This window comes from Cibotium barometz, chromosome 10, assembly GCF_041138505.1.
Source record: "Cibotium barometz isolate CiBa-2024 chromosome 10, ASM4113850v1, whole genome shotgun sequence".
NCBI lineage: Eukaryota > Viridiplantae > Streptophyta > Polypodiopsida > Cyatheales > Cibotiaceae > Cibotium > Cibotium barometz.
This window is the reverse complement of record NC_141055.1, coordinates 42,158,969-42,176,459: the sequence shown is the minus strand read 5'-3', so window position 1 is coordinate 42,176,459 and position 17,491 is coordinate 42,158,969. Positions and strand designations below refer to the sequence as shown.

The 17,491-nt window shown below is 45.3% G+C and overlaps 1 protein-coding gene across 2 annotated transcripts in view; it reads right to left on the bottom strand.

Moving 5' to 3' along the window:
- Nucleotides 1-1,048: 1,048 nt before the first annotated feature.
- LOC147634921 (uncharacterized) overlaps nt 1,049-17,491 on the bottom strand; it is a 32,862-nt gene continuing 16,419 nt past the window's right edge. The window contains exons 6-8 of one of the 2 annotated variants that reach the window (XM_086804183.1): nt 2,252-2,336; nt 2,051-2,149; nt 1,049-1,952 (exon numbers count right to left, since the gene is read on the bottom strand). In XM_086804183.1, the coding sequence (XP_086660309.1) occupies nt 1,731-1,952; nt 2,051-2,149; nt 2,252-2,336 (406 nt within the window). In that variant the 3' untranslated portion in view covers nt 1,049-1,730. The remainder of the gene's footprint in view (nt 1,953-2,050; nt 2,150-2,251; nt 2,337-17,491) is intronic. The other variant, XM_086804184.1, reaches the window with a different exon arrangement.

The window sequence follows — 17,491 nt, the reverse complement described above, 5'->3', positions numbered from 1 at the left end:
ATCGACAAGACTTGCCAATACTAGACATGTGCCCACAAAATTTGCAATTGCATAGAGCTCAAACATTTGTACACTTTCTCTTTGAAACTCCTCAATTTGAGATACAATTTGAAATATATAGGACGTCAAAAATGGAGAGAGAGAGGAAGAAAGGGTCAAAGGATGTATGGAGATGAAAAAAGAGGCAACAAATTGATTGATGGATTGATTTAAGCATCCCCAAGCGGCTGAAATACTATCTATAGAACTATGTTGATGAGCTGATGTTGAGAAAGAGCTTGAAGGATTTGAAGACAATTAAAGAACTCTATGCACTTGCACTACTTGGAGAAAAATCAATGAAATGTTTAGGCTCGCACATACAAGAGAAAATTACAATGGGAGAGCATAATGAAAGAGGTAGCTCTACTGACAAGAGGGCCAACAGTCTACTAAAAGAAAAAGGAACTGCTGCAGCTAGCCTTTAGCCCATTAGACAAGGAAAAACTAGAGGGAGTCCTATGCTTGAGAACATTGCTAGAGAGGGAAGTCTACATTTCAAGGATATAGATGGTGCATGTGGTTTCTCATGTCCATTTAAATGTATAATACGAGGGAGATGCAAAAATTTGAGAGTACACTAATGTGTTTTGAGGCACGACGTGGCTCGCCTCTATTTCTCTAAATCAAGAAAGACAATATGCTAGCTTGCTTAAAGGTGGCATTGATGCTAGCCTAAGAATGCAAAGCACTAACTGGTCATTGAATCATTATTTTTGTTACTTTCGATCAGTACACGTACACTATAGGTGTGAAGTGTTTATGAGTCACGACACGTCTAGCCTAATCAATCAAATATATTGAAGGAATAGGCTTAATAACAAGGATGCTATCAGAAGTGCACCTGTTATAATTTCAAGGATAGTTATCAAGAATGAGGTAGATGCTCTCATAGACTCCTTGCACATGAATATGTCAACCAACATTACTTGTCACTAATTAATGAACACTTCTGTGGACCTTAGCAAACAGGGGTTGTCCAACACAGAGGAGACCATTCAACCAAACGAAATCAAATATCAACTGAATCACATTTAAGAGACTCACGTTTTTCCAAAAGCTCTGCTCTTGAGCATCAAGGAGTTACTTTGAATCCTAGTGTTGACAGCAGACACGGTGTGGACAATGTAATTCCAAATGATAGAGACTGACTGCAAATAAAAGGCTTGTAAACCCTCCATAGAATGCTACCTCAGCGCATCTAGCTTTCTCCACATTCCATGATGCCAAGCTAGTAATGATCTCCCAAATCCATCATATTCGGTAGCTCTTGTGGTTCCATGTAACAGAAACATGTTTTGAGTTTTTTCATGTGCTTGTAAGAAGGCAATTATCTTTGTACTTTGATTTCATGTGCCAGCTTTCAATTCCTCTTTTCTCTCTGGGATCCACAGCATACTCTCGACCTTTGATGAAGTGAATTATAATTGCTCTGCCCTGATAAATAGGGCTGTTGTTGCATGACAAAAATCAAACTAGTGTGTGTAAAAATAACTGAACTGAAGAGCTATGAAGAGTTACCAGACTGCCTAAAAATGGGCCCCTAAAATAACTCGTATAGCTGAATGAATAACCTACTCTATTCCTACTATGTTACTGGGCTCCCCTCCTTTGCTAACTACTGCTCTGGAAAAGTAAATGCATCTCACTTTCATGAACAATCACTTCTGTGAAGTATGTCCACAACATGATCACAGTCTCGTGTATAAATTACGGTACATTTTCCCACCTGTCGCGACTGCATGAATCTCACGCTCCGTTCGTATTCTCAAAGGATTTTCTAAAAGCCAGCCTTCATCGTCATGTATTGAAGGATTGGCTTGAAGTTCATCAATTAAGGATACACCCACTTTGGTATCAAACTGACGCTTCATATCCACTGCCACCTCTTTCACATCTGATTGCAAGAAGACCTGATTTCACAACAATCACAGTTGATTATGTTTTGCAGTTTTGGTTGGTGGCCCTGACAACAAAGCAATCCCCACAACATGTTGGATTGATTTCCCACCTGTCCTCCTGGCACTAAGGCGGTCACAATGGCATCAACTAGTTGCATCTGGACAATCCGCCTTTTATGGTGTCTTGCTTTAAAATGTGGATCGGGACACTAGAGTTATTCCAAACCCAACATGAGGGTTCCCCATGAGATTTGGTCTCAAAAGACAGAAGGATTGATCAAATGAAAAATACCATAGATGAAAATCCTCACCAGTATAGTCACGTATCTAAGTGGCCCTGGATAAGTTGAAAGGATTAAACCAAATGACACTGTTGCATTAGCAACCATGAAATGCCTGCAAGATTGTGTCCACCACAAACACAGCATGAAAAATACACAAATGTCAGCCCCAACACACAACGATTGTCCTGCTGCAGATTTCTTAACACAAGACACCACCTTTTCGCATAAAGGGCCACAAAATTGTGCTTCTACCCAAAGCCTAGGTTTAAACTATGTTATCATTGTTGAAGGAAGCATATTCAAACTCAAAAACCCAATGGAATAGTCTATAAGACAATATCGACGTGACAGAACTTTTGAAGCCCTTGCAATACTACATGTTTCGAAACAACTCATATTTTTTTCGATCTCTCTTTAATCGCACACAACTACAGAGACACAAAGGTACTAACAATGACCGCTAAAAATCCAACAAAGTAAAAGCAACAGCAGTCACAAGTCACTTTGTATTAATTATATGCCTAGTCTCATTTATAAAGAGCCAGCCTAGTAATGTCCTTTAGGCACAAAACATGTTCCTTCTTTAAAAACTAAAACCACCCAATCAATCATAGATGTTCACAAAAAGGAAATTTGAAAAATGTCGCTTGAGCTACATAACCATCTCCCAAGAAAGTGTAATCCTCAAAACAATCACTCCAATACAATATACTTGAGTGACCTTCGAGTCCACCAAACCAAGGAGAATGCTTATTAACTCTTCCAATCTCATTACCTGTGAATCCTTAGCTCCATCCATCACCATAAATTGTTTTTCAATCTGTAGGTAGGATGCAAGCTTGCTTTCTGAATTCATGAGTTGAGGAAACCCTATTTCCCCTGCTTTTTCCCTCCACTTTGCATCTCGGTTTTCCTTCCCAACTTCACACTGTACAGACCAGCCTTTGAGTGTTTCTCCTCACAAACATGAGTTGAAAATTCTTGTGATTCAACCCTCAGTTTTAAATCCGGGTTTGGGAGATGGTTTGTCTGCAGATTTGCACTCTGGCTACTTAGATTTTTGTCAAGTGTTCACTGTTGAGACACCTCACATTGGATGGTTTTCATCTTTTTATATTCAGTATTCAACTGTCACATGTGGAAGCTTTGGGAGTCTTCTTTCAGCCCTAAACACCTTTCCTGGAACAAGCTGATGCAAAACGCAAGCAAGAGATGGAGAAGAGAGAGAGAGAGCGCTGTATATTCATAATGTACAAAAAGGTAGTACAATCTTGGCAAGCCCTGGGCTGCCCCATCAAAAGGGACTCCCCTGTAGGCTGGCCGACTGCTGTCGGCCAGCAGAAAAATACACTGAATATGCAATCTGCTGCCAACCCGCCACATGGACCTCCAATACCCTGTCGGCCAGATCCTGCATCAACAATATGCCTCTTGGGATTCCCTCAGCCCCTGCTCATTCCCTCAAAGTCCTTTTTATCTGCTTCCTCTCAGGCATAGCCATGTCATGCACATGACATCAACTGTTGATGCATTCCAAACTACAGTTTAAACTCGTGTTTGAGCTCGGCCCTACACCGTGATACTTACCAGTTCTTGCTTAAACTGTTCAAACTAGTTTTACTCCTCCACAATGCTTTTTGCTACAAATTTTGCCGAGTGTCACAGCAATGATTATTCAAAACACTAGTCATGATCTAGGTGGTCTAAACGTAGATCACCGCACACTGTGTGCCTTTCCGAATCTCTTTTTTAGCTTTAAGATGGTTAGGTACCCTGGGTTCACACTTTATGATTACTAGGCCCTTTGAAACATTTCGGGTAATCAAGAATGTGTGCTGGCCCCAATCAATGTGTAGGATAAACCTGTGAAACCATTGGATCCGACTTGTTAATGACCAGAAAGTTAGGTACCCCGGGTTCACACTTTATGATTACTAGGCCCTTTGATACATTTCGGGTAATCAAGAATGTGTGCTGGCCCCAATCAATGTGTAGGATAAACTTGTGAAACCATTGGATCCCTAAGATTATGTCTACTCCTACAAGAGAGGCAACCATGAAATCCCGCACAAATTCTCTGCACTGTATGACTAATTTAGCCTGGCGAGCCTCAAACTTGATGCTCATTGTCATGCCCGTGCTAAAACTCTTCACTTTCTTATCTATTGAGGTCAACAAGAACAGGGCTCGCCAAGCAACCTGTTTTGTGACCGCGTCGTTTGTACTACCACTATCAAACAAGACAACAACTCTCTGGCCACCTATGCAGCCAAAGGTCTTGAGCAATTCGTTACACTCATACTCCGGGTCATGGTTGCCCTTATGCCTATTTTCGAGCTCCCGACTAACAATGGCGCCAACCAAAGGTGTGGGAGCTAGAGGATCGGCGACAACCTAGGGAGGTGTGGGACCTAGAGGATTGGTGACAACCTCGGGAGTAGGTGTGGGAGGTTGGCTCACCACAACAGTTCTCGAGGCCAGGGATTTGGTCTAAGCATGGGTCTTCTTAGGGAAAGCCCTAGAAGTGTCCTTTTGTATGACAAAAGAAGCATTGTCCCTCCTCCTTGTATTGTTCCTGCTCTTTGGGACTGATCTTACCACCCATCTTGCCAACCAAAGCCTTTTGGTCTCGAGTAAGGCGAGGTCCGTTGTTCGAGTTCTTGGAGCCAGAGGCTCCTAGGGTAGACCCTGATTGGGTCTAGTCTTGGCCCTTGCCAGAGACACTGGCTGCCTTGGCTACTCCGGGCGGGGTCACATCCCATTGAATTTGTGTCCAAACCATAAAGGAATTGTCCTCTTTTGTCTACATCCAACTTTTGCAACTGTAAAGCCAGGTGAGTGACTTTGTTTGCAAATTGTAGGATAGGTAGCGCGTTTTGGCACAATCTCCGAAACTCGTCCTCGAGCCGCTCAAGATAATGAGGTGGTAGATACCACTTCTCGAGGTCATTGAAAAACTGGTCCCACCTGTAGTTAGTAACTCCATAGTTAGAATTGACTTGGGCCACTGAGTCCATGAGATGGCTTCCCCTTCGATGTAGCAACTAGCTAACACCACCTTCTCTATGTCTGACTTCCTACCAGCAACAAAGGAGGCTTCAAACTGATGAATCCAACAACGAAGAGTTGTGGCATCGAGTTTACTCTTATACTTACTAAAGTTCACCTTCTCATGACGATGAGTCAAGGAACTCACAAGTACTGACCTTGTGCCGAGAAGTGCAAGCTATCGCTCATGATCCACGTTGTGAGAGGTTTTTTGAGCCCAATGGATTCATGACATAAACAAGCTTAGAGAAGGAAAAAGCAAGTTGTAGAAATATATGATATACATATACTAGTCCAGAACATAGTGTGTAGATAATGTAGTATAAAAAGAATAAATATGAAGGCCATGCAACGGCTAGAAAGGGTAGCTGTGCATAAAGAAGCACATGGAGAAATCTAGAGAATGAAAAAGGAAAGTAGGCGATGGGTGGTAGTTTCGTTTTAGCAAGGAAGAGTAGTGTCTTTTTGTTGGGGAAAAAGGGTTTTCATTGCAAAGGGTGTAAGAATGCACAGTGGAAATGAAGACAACTGCAGTAGAGAGCAATACACAGATGAAAGAGAGAGAGAAGCTAGTGTAACTGTGCTATATACACCAATAAAATCCTGGAATACACAATGAATAAGTGTAAGGGCAAGGGGCCATTTTATATGGCCCTGGCTGCTGGTTGGCCAGCCCAAAGTCAGCCGACTGCTGCCTTGGTGCCCACGACCTGTAGAAATACCCAGTCGGCCAGCAATTCAGTAGTCGACCAGCAATATGGTACAGTCAGGCAACGCCAGATCACAGGACCAGCTCAAACTCAGTCGTCCAGACACCTAGGGGCAGCCGACAGCCCAAACACAGCTCCAAATAAATGGGAAAAAATACGGAGAGTGAGGAAAAATGGGAAGACACCCAATACGGGCGAGCACACCCACAACAGAGGCCCTGACAGTGTGTGAATGGGAGATTAAATTAGGGTTATTCATGTGGGAGACATACAACAGAGAGGAAGAAGAGAGAGAGTCAGTTGTGGGGATAAGTCAACTCAAGCATTGAGTGTGTGACTCCCCTATCACACATGTATATTGCACTAGTACACATAGTGCACTTAGTACATTAAAAGTATGAAGTGTACTATGTACTATAACTTATGGGCTTGTACACACTACAAGGGTGGGCATAATGCCTTTACCCCAACAACCTCCCACTTAAAGGCAAAGTGCCCTTAAATGAAGGAAAAGAAAAATCAGCATGTACATGATAATATACAAGGCCATATCAAGGCTGAAATTGGCCTCATCCAATGCCCATCAAGTGTCTGCAATGAGCAAACCGCTCTGGAGGCAAACTCTTTGTCAACAGATCAGCCGGGTTGTCATCCGTGTGAATCTTAATAAGCTGAATTTGCTTGTTCTCTATCACCTCTCTGATGAAGTGATACTTCACATCCACATGCTTCGTCTTTGCATGGAAGACAGAGTTCTTTGCCAACTGGATGGCACTCTGACTGTCACAATGCAACAATGGAATATCCCCTGTATAACCCAAATCAACCACTAACCGAGATAGCCATAATGCCTCTTTGTAAGCCTCTCTGTGGCTGCAATATACTCGGCCTCTGTAGTAAATAAGGCAGTGCACTTCTGCATCCTGGATATCCATGACACAGCACCTCCTGTGAATGTAAACACATAACCGGTAGTAGACTTCCGATTATCTGGATGACCGGCATAATCCGAATCCGTGTAACCATGCACTAATGCATCCTGTTTGCCAAAACAAATGCACATATCCTGTGTGCCCTTCAGGTATCTCATGACACCTTTCACTGCTTCCCAATGCTTCTTGCCAGGGTTGGCCATGTATCTACTAACCACTCCCACTGCAAATGCAATGTCCGGCCTAGTAGCAACCATGGCATACATGAGACTGCCACAAGCTGAAGCATATGGAATCTTGGCCATATCAACCCTGCCACTATCTGACTGTGAGCTGTCCATAGCACTGAGTTTCACATATGGAGGCAAAGGAGTACTAGTCTTCTTCCCCCCGTCCATATTGAACCTTCTGAGACAAATACAACACATGCTGATTTCTGTCCCGAAGTATCCGCATACCCAAAATGTGATTTGCATCACCCAAATCCTTCATATCAAAGGTCTGATGCAGCCTCTTCTTCAATGCATCCATCTCTTTACGAGATTTCCTGGCAATCAACATATCATCAACCTACAAGATGAGGATCAATAGACTGCCATCGAAAGCTTTCTTGGTGTATAAGCAGTGATCTATGTCACTTCTCCTGAAATCCTGAGATTTCATGAATGTATCAAATTTATAATACCACTCCCTTGGTGCCTGTTTGAGCCCGTAAAGACTCTTTTTCAGCTTGCATACAAGCTTCTCCTTTCCATTCACTGCATAACCCTCTGGCTGTTGCATATATATCTCCTCATGGAGATCACCGTGAAGAAAAGCAGTCTTCACATCCATCTGAATCAAATCCAGATCATCATGAGCAACCAAAGCTAATACAGCTCTAAGTGTGGTCATTTTGACCACAGGAGAGAAGATCTCATCAAAGTCCACACCATATTCCTGCTTGAAGCCCTTAGCCACTAACCTGGCTTTGTATCTTAGCTCTGCATCAGGTGCAACTTTAAACCTGTAAACCCACTTGCATGGCAAAACCTTCTTGCCTGTAGGCAAATGCACCAACTTCCATGTTCCATTTTTGTGCAGAGAATCCATCTCTGACTTCATGGCACGCTCCCAAAGAGCCTTGTCTGCCCTCTGTAAAGCCTCCTTATAACATGAGGGCTCCCCACAGTCAGTAAGCATCAAGTAGTCAACCCCTGGAACAAACCTGTCAGGGGCTCTGGAGGGTCTTGTGGACCTCCGTACCCAATGACCATCAATTGCAGGTTGTTGTCCAGCCTGCATATCACCTATTGGTGGCTCCTGTTCCATGCCATAAGGTTGAAATATCATGCCCGGTATCTCCTCTAACTGTGGGATATCCATAGGGATATCTTCTACCATCTCTGGCTGTCCATTCGGACCATTTTCAGCACCATTTAAGGGCTGGTTTTGCTGCTGTAATGGCTGATTTACAGCCCTTGGTTGTTGTCCATGATGTCCATCATCATTAAAGATGACTCTGCCAGGCTCCTGTTGCCTTGCAGGCTCCTTATACATGCATGTTTCATCAAAAATGACATCATTGCTGCGTATAATCTTTCTATTCACGGGATCCCAAAGTCTATACCCCATTTCACCTCTGTCACCATATCCTAGGAATATGCATTTGTGAGACTTAGGATCAAGTTTGGTGCGTATTTCCCTGCGTATGTGCACGTACGCAACGCAACCAAACACTCTCAAGTGCTTGTATGACGGAGGCTTCCCTGTCCATACTTCCTCTGGCACTTTCCCACCAAGCCTCGTGTTAGGTGACCTCTTTATAAGGTGAACGGCTGTCATAACAGCTTCAGCCCAAAAACCATGAGGTAATGCAGCATGTGACAACATAGAACGGACCTTCTCCTGAATGGTCCTGTTCATCCTCTCTGCTGTCCCGTTTTGTGGAGGATCATAAGGAGTAGAGAGCTCCCTCTTGATGCCTTTAGCATCACAAAAGTCCTGAAACTGTTTGGACATATACTCTCCACCATTGTCGGAACCCAAAGCCTTTAGTGTTTTGCCAGTTTGATTCTCAACAAGAGCAACAAACTTCTCAAACACTGAGAATGTATCACTCTTCAAACGAAGAGGATAAACCCACACCTTACGTGTGGCATCATCAATAAATGACACAAACTATTTTGCCCCTCCCAAAGAAAGCTGAGGCATCTCACATACATCTGTATGCACAAGCTCTAACTGAGCATCTTTCTGTCCAAGAGCTTTCTTGTGGGGACACTGGAGTTGCCTGCCATATATACAATGCTCACAAAACTGAAAACTTGAAAACTTTAGAGAAGGCAAGTAACCAAAACGAGACAATTGCTCCATTCCCTTGACACTCATGTGTCCCGACCGGCTATGCCACATAGAGATTTCCGGCCGCTCGGTTGCATTTACATTAGCATGGTGACAAACACCTGCATGCATGAAGTAAAGAGTGTCCACCTTAGAGCCTCTGGCAACAACCAGTGAGCCCTTACTAATCTTCCACTTTCCACGACCAAATGTGGTAGCATAATTAGCATCATCAAGCTGTCCAATAGAAAGCAGGTTCTTCTTGATCTCAGGCACATGCCTGGGCCTGACATCATGGAGCATAAGCTGTGAGCCATCTGAAAACACAAGCCTCACATCACCTCTGCCAAGAACTTTGCATGCATGGTTGTCACCCAAATAAACTACTCCTTCATTGCCAGCAGTATACCTGACAAACAAGTCTCTGCAACCTGTGACATGAAAGGAGGCACCTGAATCAATGATCCATGAGTGCATACCATGACCATCTCCTGTAAGAAGTGAATGGGCATCAAGTGAAGACGTGAATAGGACTTCATCCTCACTGTCACCTGCATGTGACACATTGACTTCTTCAATCTTGACTCCACTTTTGCCCTTTGGCTTTACATCTTTGGCTTCATCTTTGTCTTTGTCTTTGCCTTTTCCCTTTTCCTTTTGATCATTCTTCCATTTGTAGCATTGCTTTTTGATGTGTCCCTTCTTGCCACAATAATGGCATTCCAAGTCCTTTTTGGAGCGAGACTTGCTCCTTCCCCGTTCTTGGCTTTTACCCCTTTGCTGGGATCTCCCACGTGCATTCATTGCATTGGACTTTCCAACAGAGTTGTTTTTCCTGTTCATCTCTTCTTGAAGAAGAGCACCCTCAACATCTGCATATGACAGCATAGCATTCGAACTGCTAGTGGCTGTCCTGAATGTGTCCCAACTCTCTGGCAAAGTGCATAAGAGAAAGGTGGCTTTGAACTCATCGTCCATTGCCAACTTTTGATTTATAACTTGGCTAACAATACCATTAAACTCATTTAGATGGGCTGCCATAGACGCCCCTTCCTTCATTTGAAGACCTATGAGTTTCTTCAACCAATACACTTTGCTTGAGGCACTTTGCTGGGCATACAAGTCCTGCAATCTTTGCCACATTCCCCAAGCTGTCTTCTCTTCACGAATGCTGAAAAGTAAAGTGTCTGACACAGACAACATGATGGTGGATCTTGCTAGCTCATCTGGTACAGCTTTGTACAAGTTTTGGCATGGCTACACATTGATTTGAGTGAGCAAAAATCTCAATTTCAGCTGCTGTACTTGCCAGTACAGGTTTGGTATATCATTGGTGAGCACTTAGTACTGCTGTACAGTACTTTGGAAGGGGAACAGAGTACATTTAAGGTGCTGTCCTAAATCTGCAGCAACCAGATTTTGGTGATTTCATCACATACAGTGGGAGTAGAGTTGCATTTGTGCTTCCGCAATGGGAGATAAACTTTGGGAGAACAACTGTGAGCACTTTGTGTGCTTTGGTGCAGTGTTTGCACACTTGCAGGGAGTCAGGCATTGACAAATTGCATATTGCTATGGCAACCACAGGTGAGAGCTCTTCATTGCTTCACATCAAGAAGCTTGAAGGCTCACATAACTATGATATTTGGCAAACCCAGTGCTATAGTGTGTTGCTCCAGAAGACGCAGCACAAGCCTATCAAAGAAAGGGGTGTAATGCCCGCTTCTCTTACTGCTGAAGAGTGGGAAGATATGAATCTATACCAGCAGGTACAGTAGCAATAAATGCTCTCCTGGCTGTCCAAATGAGTGAAAATCAGACTTTTACAGTCCCCACCACTGCATACAACAGTCCCAGACTGAAATTGAGCAAAAGCCCTGTCACGTGCATCCCGCACTTGGATGCCACGTAGACATTTCTGTACAGTAGGTGCAGGACCTGGGATGGTGAACTGGTCCCATGTGAGCCCAGTCCGGGACGAGTCAGCCAGGGATCCATCTCAGTCGTCCGAGGTCAGGTGTGCATCGTCCTGCACATGAGTCCAAGGTCAGGTGTGCATTGTCCTGCACATGAAGCAGTGCCAGTTCGCGCTGTGAGTCTCCCTCTGGAATGATGTCAGATGTGTTGAGTATCTGGTTTGCAACTGGATGCTAGGCCTCTGTAGGCATGTAGGTTGCATGTAGAGATGGGGCCAGCCCATAGGGCTACCCCAGTGTAAGGATTTGCATTGTGCATACTTAGTATGGGCATGGGGGAGGTATAGAACCACCCCCAAGGGGCCAGGAGAGCCCAAGCCTTGCCCACCAGCCAAGGCAAGGGCTGTGAGGGCTGTCGGCCAGCTCCAGAGCTTCTGGACAGGCAGCCGACAGAGGTTAAAGCCCTAAACAGCAGGCGGCCAGGTGTGGGGGGCAGTCCCACACCCATGCGCAGCATGCCCAGCAGCCAGGGTGCTGTCCAGAATATGTGCGCAGGCTGGACAGCAACTAAACAAGTGTGAAAACACTTTATTAAAAATACTCAGTCGTGGACTGTCCTGAAGCCAGCCGACTGCATGAAGGGAGGGGTATAAAAACCCAGCCAAGATCTCATTCATCTCATCTCATAATTCACCAAGTGCTCCAAGCAACCAAGGGCCAGGACAGCCAAGAACATTGCTAAAGCAAAGGGGTGAAGGACTGAAGGTCAAGGGCAGGTTTTCCAGCCAAGAAAAGGTCAAGTACTTTGTATTTGTTTCAGATTTACATCATTCTAATAAAGCAAATACACCATCCGTGGTGGGGGCCCTACAGAGGGTAATTGGGACCCAATACTGTGTCCTCTCCATCTCCCCCTTCTCTCTCTTTTTTCTGCACATCGTCTTTCAGTTTGTGCGTTAATTCCGTCGCGAAAAGAGTGCTGTTTTCTGAGTTTTGAAGTACCGATCCTTCTCCGAAGCTTCCGCATATTACAAGCCCCTTGACTGCAAGTGGATTTCTGAGGATTCAAAGCATAAAGTTCTTGCCTGCTGCTTTGCCAAGCTCAACAAGCATAAAATCTTGAAAAGCCCCTTGATTTAAGATCAATTTCTGATCATACATGGTACATTAACGCACATGAAGGCATCCAGAGTCTTCACAGTGCTTCCCCCTGGCCACATATACATCCAGTACATAAAAGCCCCTTGATTTACAGGCACATTGAGTGCTTGACAAGCATCAACACATTGCCCAAAGCATCAAATGCAAGTGCCTGCATGCAAATCAACCCAATCGGCACAAAAGCCCTTTGTTCTGCACTGCAATTTGCTGCAATTTTGCCCGAATGTGCGATTTCTCACATCATACAGCATGTATGAATGCTTAATTGCACAATTACATCAAAAGCCCCAAATTTTGACATCCAATTTCTTGCAAATTGACTCTGATTGTGACCAATGTCACCCAATTTTGCCAATTTTGCTCAAAATTTGAGCAATTTGGCACCTGTACCTGCTCAATTGATGATTGTACCTGCTCAATTGCAAATCCCAAAAAAAAATTGAAGCATATACCTCTGAATTTTTGATTTCTGATTGCAAGAAAAAAGGAGGGGTCGTGCTGATGCTGCTGCAGAAAATTTGTGCAGATGAAGGACTCCTCGGGCGTGAGTATCCTCAAAGAGAGCAGCCCAAGACATGGGCACAGAGAGATGCTGCTTCAGCGAGTCGGGAAGAAGACCTCCCTCTAGCGCCAAAGACCTCAACGGGCGCTGCCCCAGCGAGTCGGGAAGAAGATCCCACGGGGACACGTTTGTTGGTGAATGACAGGCGACGGGCAGTTGAAGGTGTTGTCTTTCTCCACCTCGCCTACTCACCCGCACCACCACCATGCGACGGGCCTTCCTCTCACGAGTCGGCGTCTCACGGCTGTGGACGCTGCCCCACGGCTACTCCTCCCAGCTGATGGTCGACGGCGATCTTGTTGAAGATTCGCCCCCTTCCTGGTGCGCCACCCAGTCGCTCGAGCTCGCCTTCACGGGGACACGCTTCACGGGGACACACAACGCCGCCTCCACCCAGTAGCCTTACGCCTTGTGGCTAACGCTCACACAGACTGCGCCACGTTTGTGTCCTTGCGCTTCTTCTCCAGGCTCACTCGCACAGGCTATCGGCTCTTCAACCATGCTTGCTTGGTCACACACCTGCAAGCTACTTGCCTGCGCCAGACCTGCTTAAGGTCCACCTGCTTGCGACTTGTTCAATGCAGGGACACACAGTCACTGCACACTGCACAAACCCTAGCTGACTTTCGATGTAGAAACCCTACCACTCCCTAGCTCTGATACCAGTTGAATGAGAGATTAAATTAGGGTTTCATGTGGGAGACATACAACAGAGAGGAAGAAGAGAGAGAGAGTCAGTTGTGGGGATAAGTCAACTCAAGCATTGAGTGTGTGACTCCCCTATCACACATGTATACTGCACTAGTACACATAGTGCACTTAGTACATTAAAAGTACTAAGTGTACTATGTACTATAACTTATGGGCTTGTACACACTACAAGGGTGGGCATAATGCCTTTACCCCAACCGTGTGTACAGAGACAGGAGATGACTGCTAACACCCCCTCTCAGCTCTTGGATGTGGAACCAACCCCAGTGAGCTGGAGCATGGAGTGCCGTCGGAGCATGGCCTGAGGTATTGACTTCATGAAGAGGTCCGCTGCATTGTCCTCCGTCGAACAATAAAGAAGCAAGATGTCACCAACCAAGATCTTCTCACAAACAAAGTGATATTGTATCTCTATGTGCTTGGTCCGGGCATGGAAGACCGGGTTCAGAGCAATAGCGATACAGCTCTGGTTATTGCACTAGATGACCATGGGCTCCTTTTGTGGAAACCCAATCTCACCAAGCAATCTCCGCAGCCACACAACCTCGCAAGCAATACCACAAGCAGCCTAATACTTTGCCTCTGTAGACGACAAGGCAATAGTTGGCTGCCTCTTGCTGCTCCATGAAACTGCTCCTCAGCCGAGGATAGCTTCCCCCTCTTCTTCTTTGGAATGTGAACATATGCATCACTCCCAAACACACGGAAATGGGAGTCATCTGGTTTCCTGCCAAAATATGCCTTAAAGGGAGTCACGTTCGGTACTGAAGTCGTCGGAGAACAGTTGAGTATATGGACAGCCGTAGCCACAGCCTCTTCCCAAAGTGGACGAGGAAGATAACGATGCTCCAGCATCGCCCTCGCCATCTCCACCACAATCCTGTTCTTACGCTCAACTACTCCATTCTCTAATGGCGAACCTGTATTGGCCAGCTCCCGCTTGATGCCATGTTCCGCACGAATGCACTGGAAGAAAATTATTCTCCTTTGTCAGCCCGAAGAGTCTTTATCTACAAGCCAAACTATTTCTCCACCATCACATGCCACTCCTTGAACCGAGCAAAATCTTGGTCCTTCTGTGAAAGAAAATAAACCCATGTGAATCTGCTACAATCAAAGTAGCATAAAGTACAATGAACCTCCCAAGGATGCTGTCTGCATAGGCCCACACAAGTCAATGTGTACCAACTCCAAAGGTTTCGAAGCCCGCCTGGAAGCTTACTTCGGAAAAGAAGCCCTGTGCTGCTTAACACGAATGCAAGAACTATAGCGTCCTTACCTGCTGCCAGCATCTGGCAAGCCAACCACCATTTGGTCCCGAAAAGCTCGCCGCAACACATCCACATTCAAGTGGCCAAACCGAAAGTGCCACAAATCACCAATCTGAAAGCCTGTCAAAGAGGAGAGTGCGGAGAGTTTGTATATAGCATTCTCCACGCCGCCTTCCCAAACAACCTAGCCAATCTTGTGGTGCCGTAAAGCAACAGAATGCTCCTCAAACTCCACCCGGAAGCAAGTCTTGCAAACCTCATGCACTGACAAAAGATGAAAACCAAGTGCGGGGACGTAAAGAACCCGAGAGGAATGCTTCCTCCCTCTACCATCGGAAATGATCTCCATCCAGCCCTCACTGTGAATCGGTATGGTGGAATTATCGCCAATGAAAATGCGACCTGACTACCGTTTCAGATCCAGAAAAAAGTCATGGTAAGGAGTCATGTACCTGGAAGCACCACTATCAAGAATCCATTCCCGAGTATCCTTGGCAATGAAGCCAACTGCCTCCTCGCTTAAAGAAGATGAAGCATCGGTGTCCAACATCTCCAAGTGCACAAAGGCTAGAGTCTTTACAGCTGAAACTGAAGAATCAACACTCTTCCCAGTCCGCTTGGGACACTTCCTCCAAAGTGGCCTTTCTCGCCACAATCATTACAGGTCCTCTCGGCCTTCAATTTCTCTCGGTCTGAATCGGGCTTCTCCTCAGAAGACTTGCCTTTGCCCTTGTTGTTGTTGTTACAGCCTTTCGACTTTTGGCCAGTCAAGGCCTCAGAACCTCCGCCGTGTGGAGGGTTCGAGAATCGCTCTTCCTGGTCCAAGACCATGGGCACAAGCTCCATGTGATGGTGTTGAGCCTGCCACTGGTGATCAAAGAGGAGTAAAAGACTGAGTACTGAGAGGGCAAATGTGACAACAATGTTATAGCCATATCCTCTGTGATATCTCTTTCCCTGCCTGGAGAACTTCTTGCTGAAGAGCCTGAAGCTTGTTGATGTGCTCCCGCATCGTCGACAACTTTGCAGGATTCATCACTCGCATCTGAACTTCCAAGGAGATTCTCTTCATGGGTGATACCCTGTTGTAGAGAGAAGCCAAATGCTGCTAAATCCCTCTATCCAGCGTCATATGCTTTATGTGATTGATCACCTGTGGTGTGCAATTGAGGAAGATGAAAGAACGGACTCGGGCATTAACATAATCCCATATCTCTGCTTGTGCCTCCCGTTCCTTCCGAATAGAGGGTAACTCCCCTTCATCCAACTCCAGCCGCGGAACCCCAACAACAATGAAATCAGCCAAGTCATAGGACTCCAAAACAAATTCCATCATTACCTTCTATATGCCGTAGTTGTTCCCGTCCAACTGGCGGTCCACTAGGTGTGTGGGAGGATTAGAGTTAGGTCATGTGGGAGACATACACAGAGAAGAACAAGGGAGAGAGAGAGAGAGAGTTGAGGGGATAAGTCAACTCATCTATAGCATGAGTGTGTGACTCCCCTATCACACATGTATATTGCACTAGTACACATAGTGCACTTAGTACATTAAAAGTACTAAGTGTACTATGTACTATAACTTATGGGCTTGTACACACTATAAGGGTGGGCATAACGCCTTTACCCCAACAACCTCTCACTTAAAGGCAAAGTGCCCTTAAGTAAAGGAAAAGAAAAAAATCAGCATGTACATGATAATATACAAGGCCATATCAAGGCTGAAACTGGCCTCATCCAAGTGTCTGCAATGAGCAAACCGCTCCGGAGGCAAACTCTTTGTCAACAGATCAGCCGGGTTGTCATCCGTATGAATTTTAACAAGCTCAATTTCCTTGTTCTCTATCACCTCTCTGATGAAGTGATACTTCACATCCACATGCTTCGTCTTTGCATGAAAGACAGGGTTCTTTGCCAACTGGATGGCACTCTGACTGTCACAATGCAACAATGGTATATCCCCTGTATAACCCAAATCAACCACTAACCGAGATAGCCATAATGCCTCCTTGCAAGCCTCTGTGGCTGCAATATACTCGGCCTCTGTAGTAGATAAGGCTGTGCACTTCTGCATCCTGGATATCCATGACACAACACCTCCTGTGAATGTAAATACATAACCGGTAGTAGACTTCCGGTTATCTGGATGACCGGCATAATCCGAATCCGTGTAACCATGCACTAATGCATCCTGTTTGCCAAAGCAAATGCACATATCCTGTGTGCCCTTCAGGTATCTCATGACACCTTTCACTGCATCCCAATGCTTCTTGCCAGGGTTGGCCATGTATCTAGAAACCACTCCCACTGCAAACGCAATGTCCGGCCTAGTAGCAACCATGGCATACATGAGACTGCCACAAGCTGAAGCATACGGAATCTTGGCCATATCAGCCCTGTCTCTATCTGACTGTGGGCTGTCCATAGCACTGAGTTTCACATATGGAGGCAAAGGAGTACTAGCTTTCTTCCCCCCGTCCATATTGAACCTCTGCAACACTTTGCCAATGTATTCCTTCTGAGACAAATACAACACATGCTGATTTCTGTCCCGAAGTATCCGCATACCCAAAATGTGATTTGCATCACCCAAATCCTTCATATCAAAGGTTTGATGCAGCCTCTGCTTCAAGG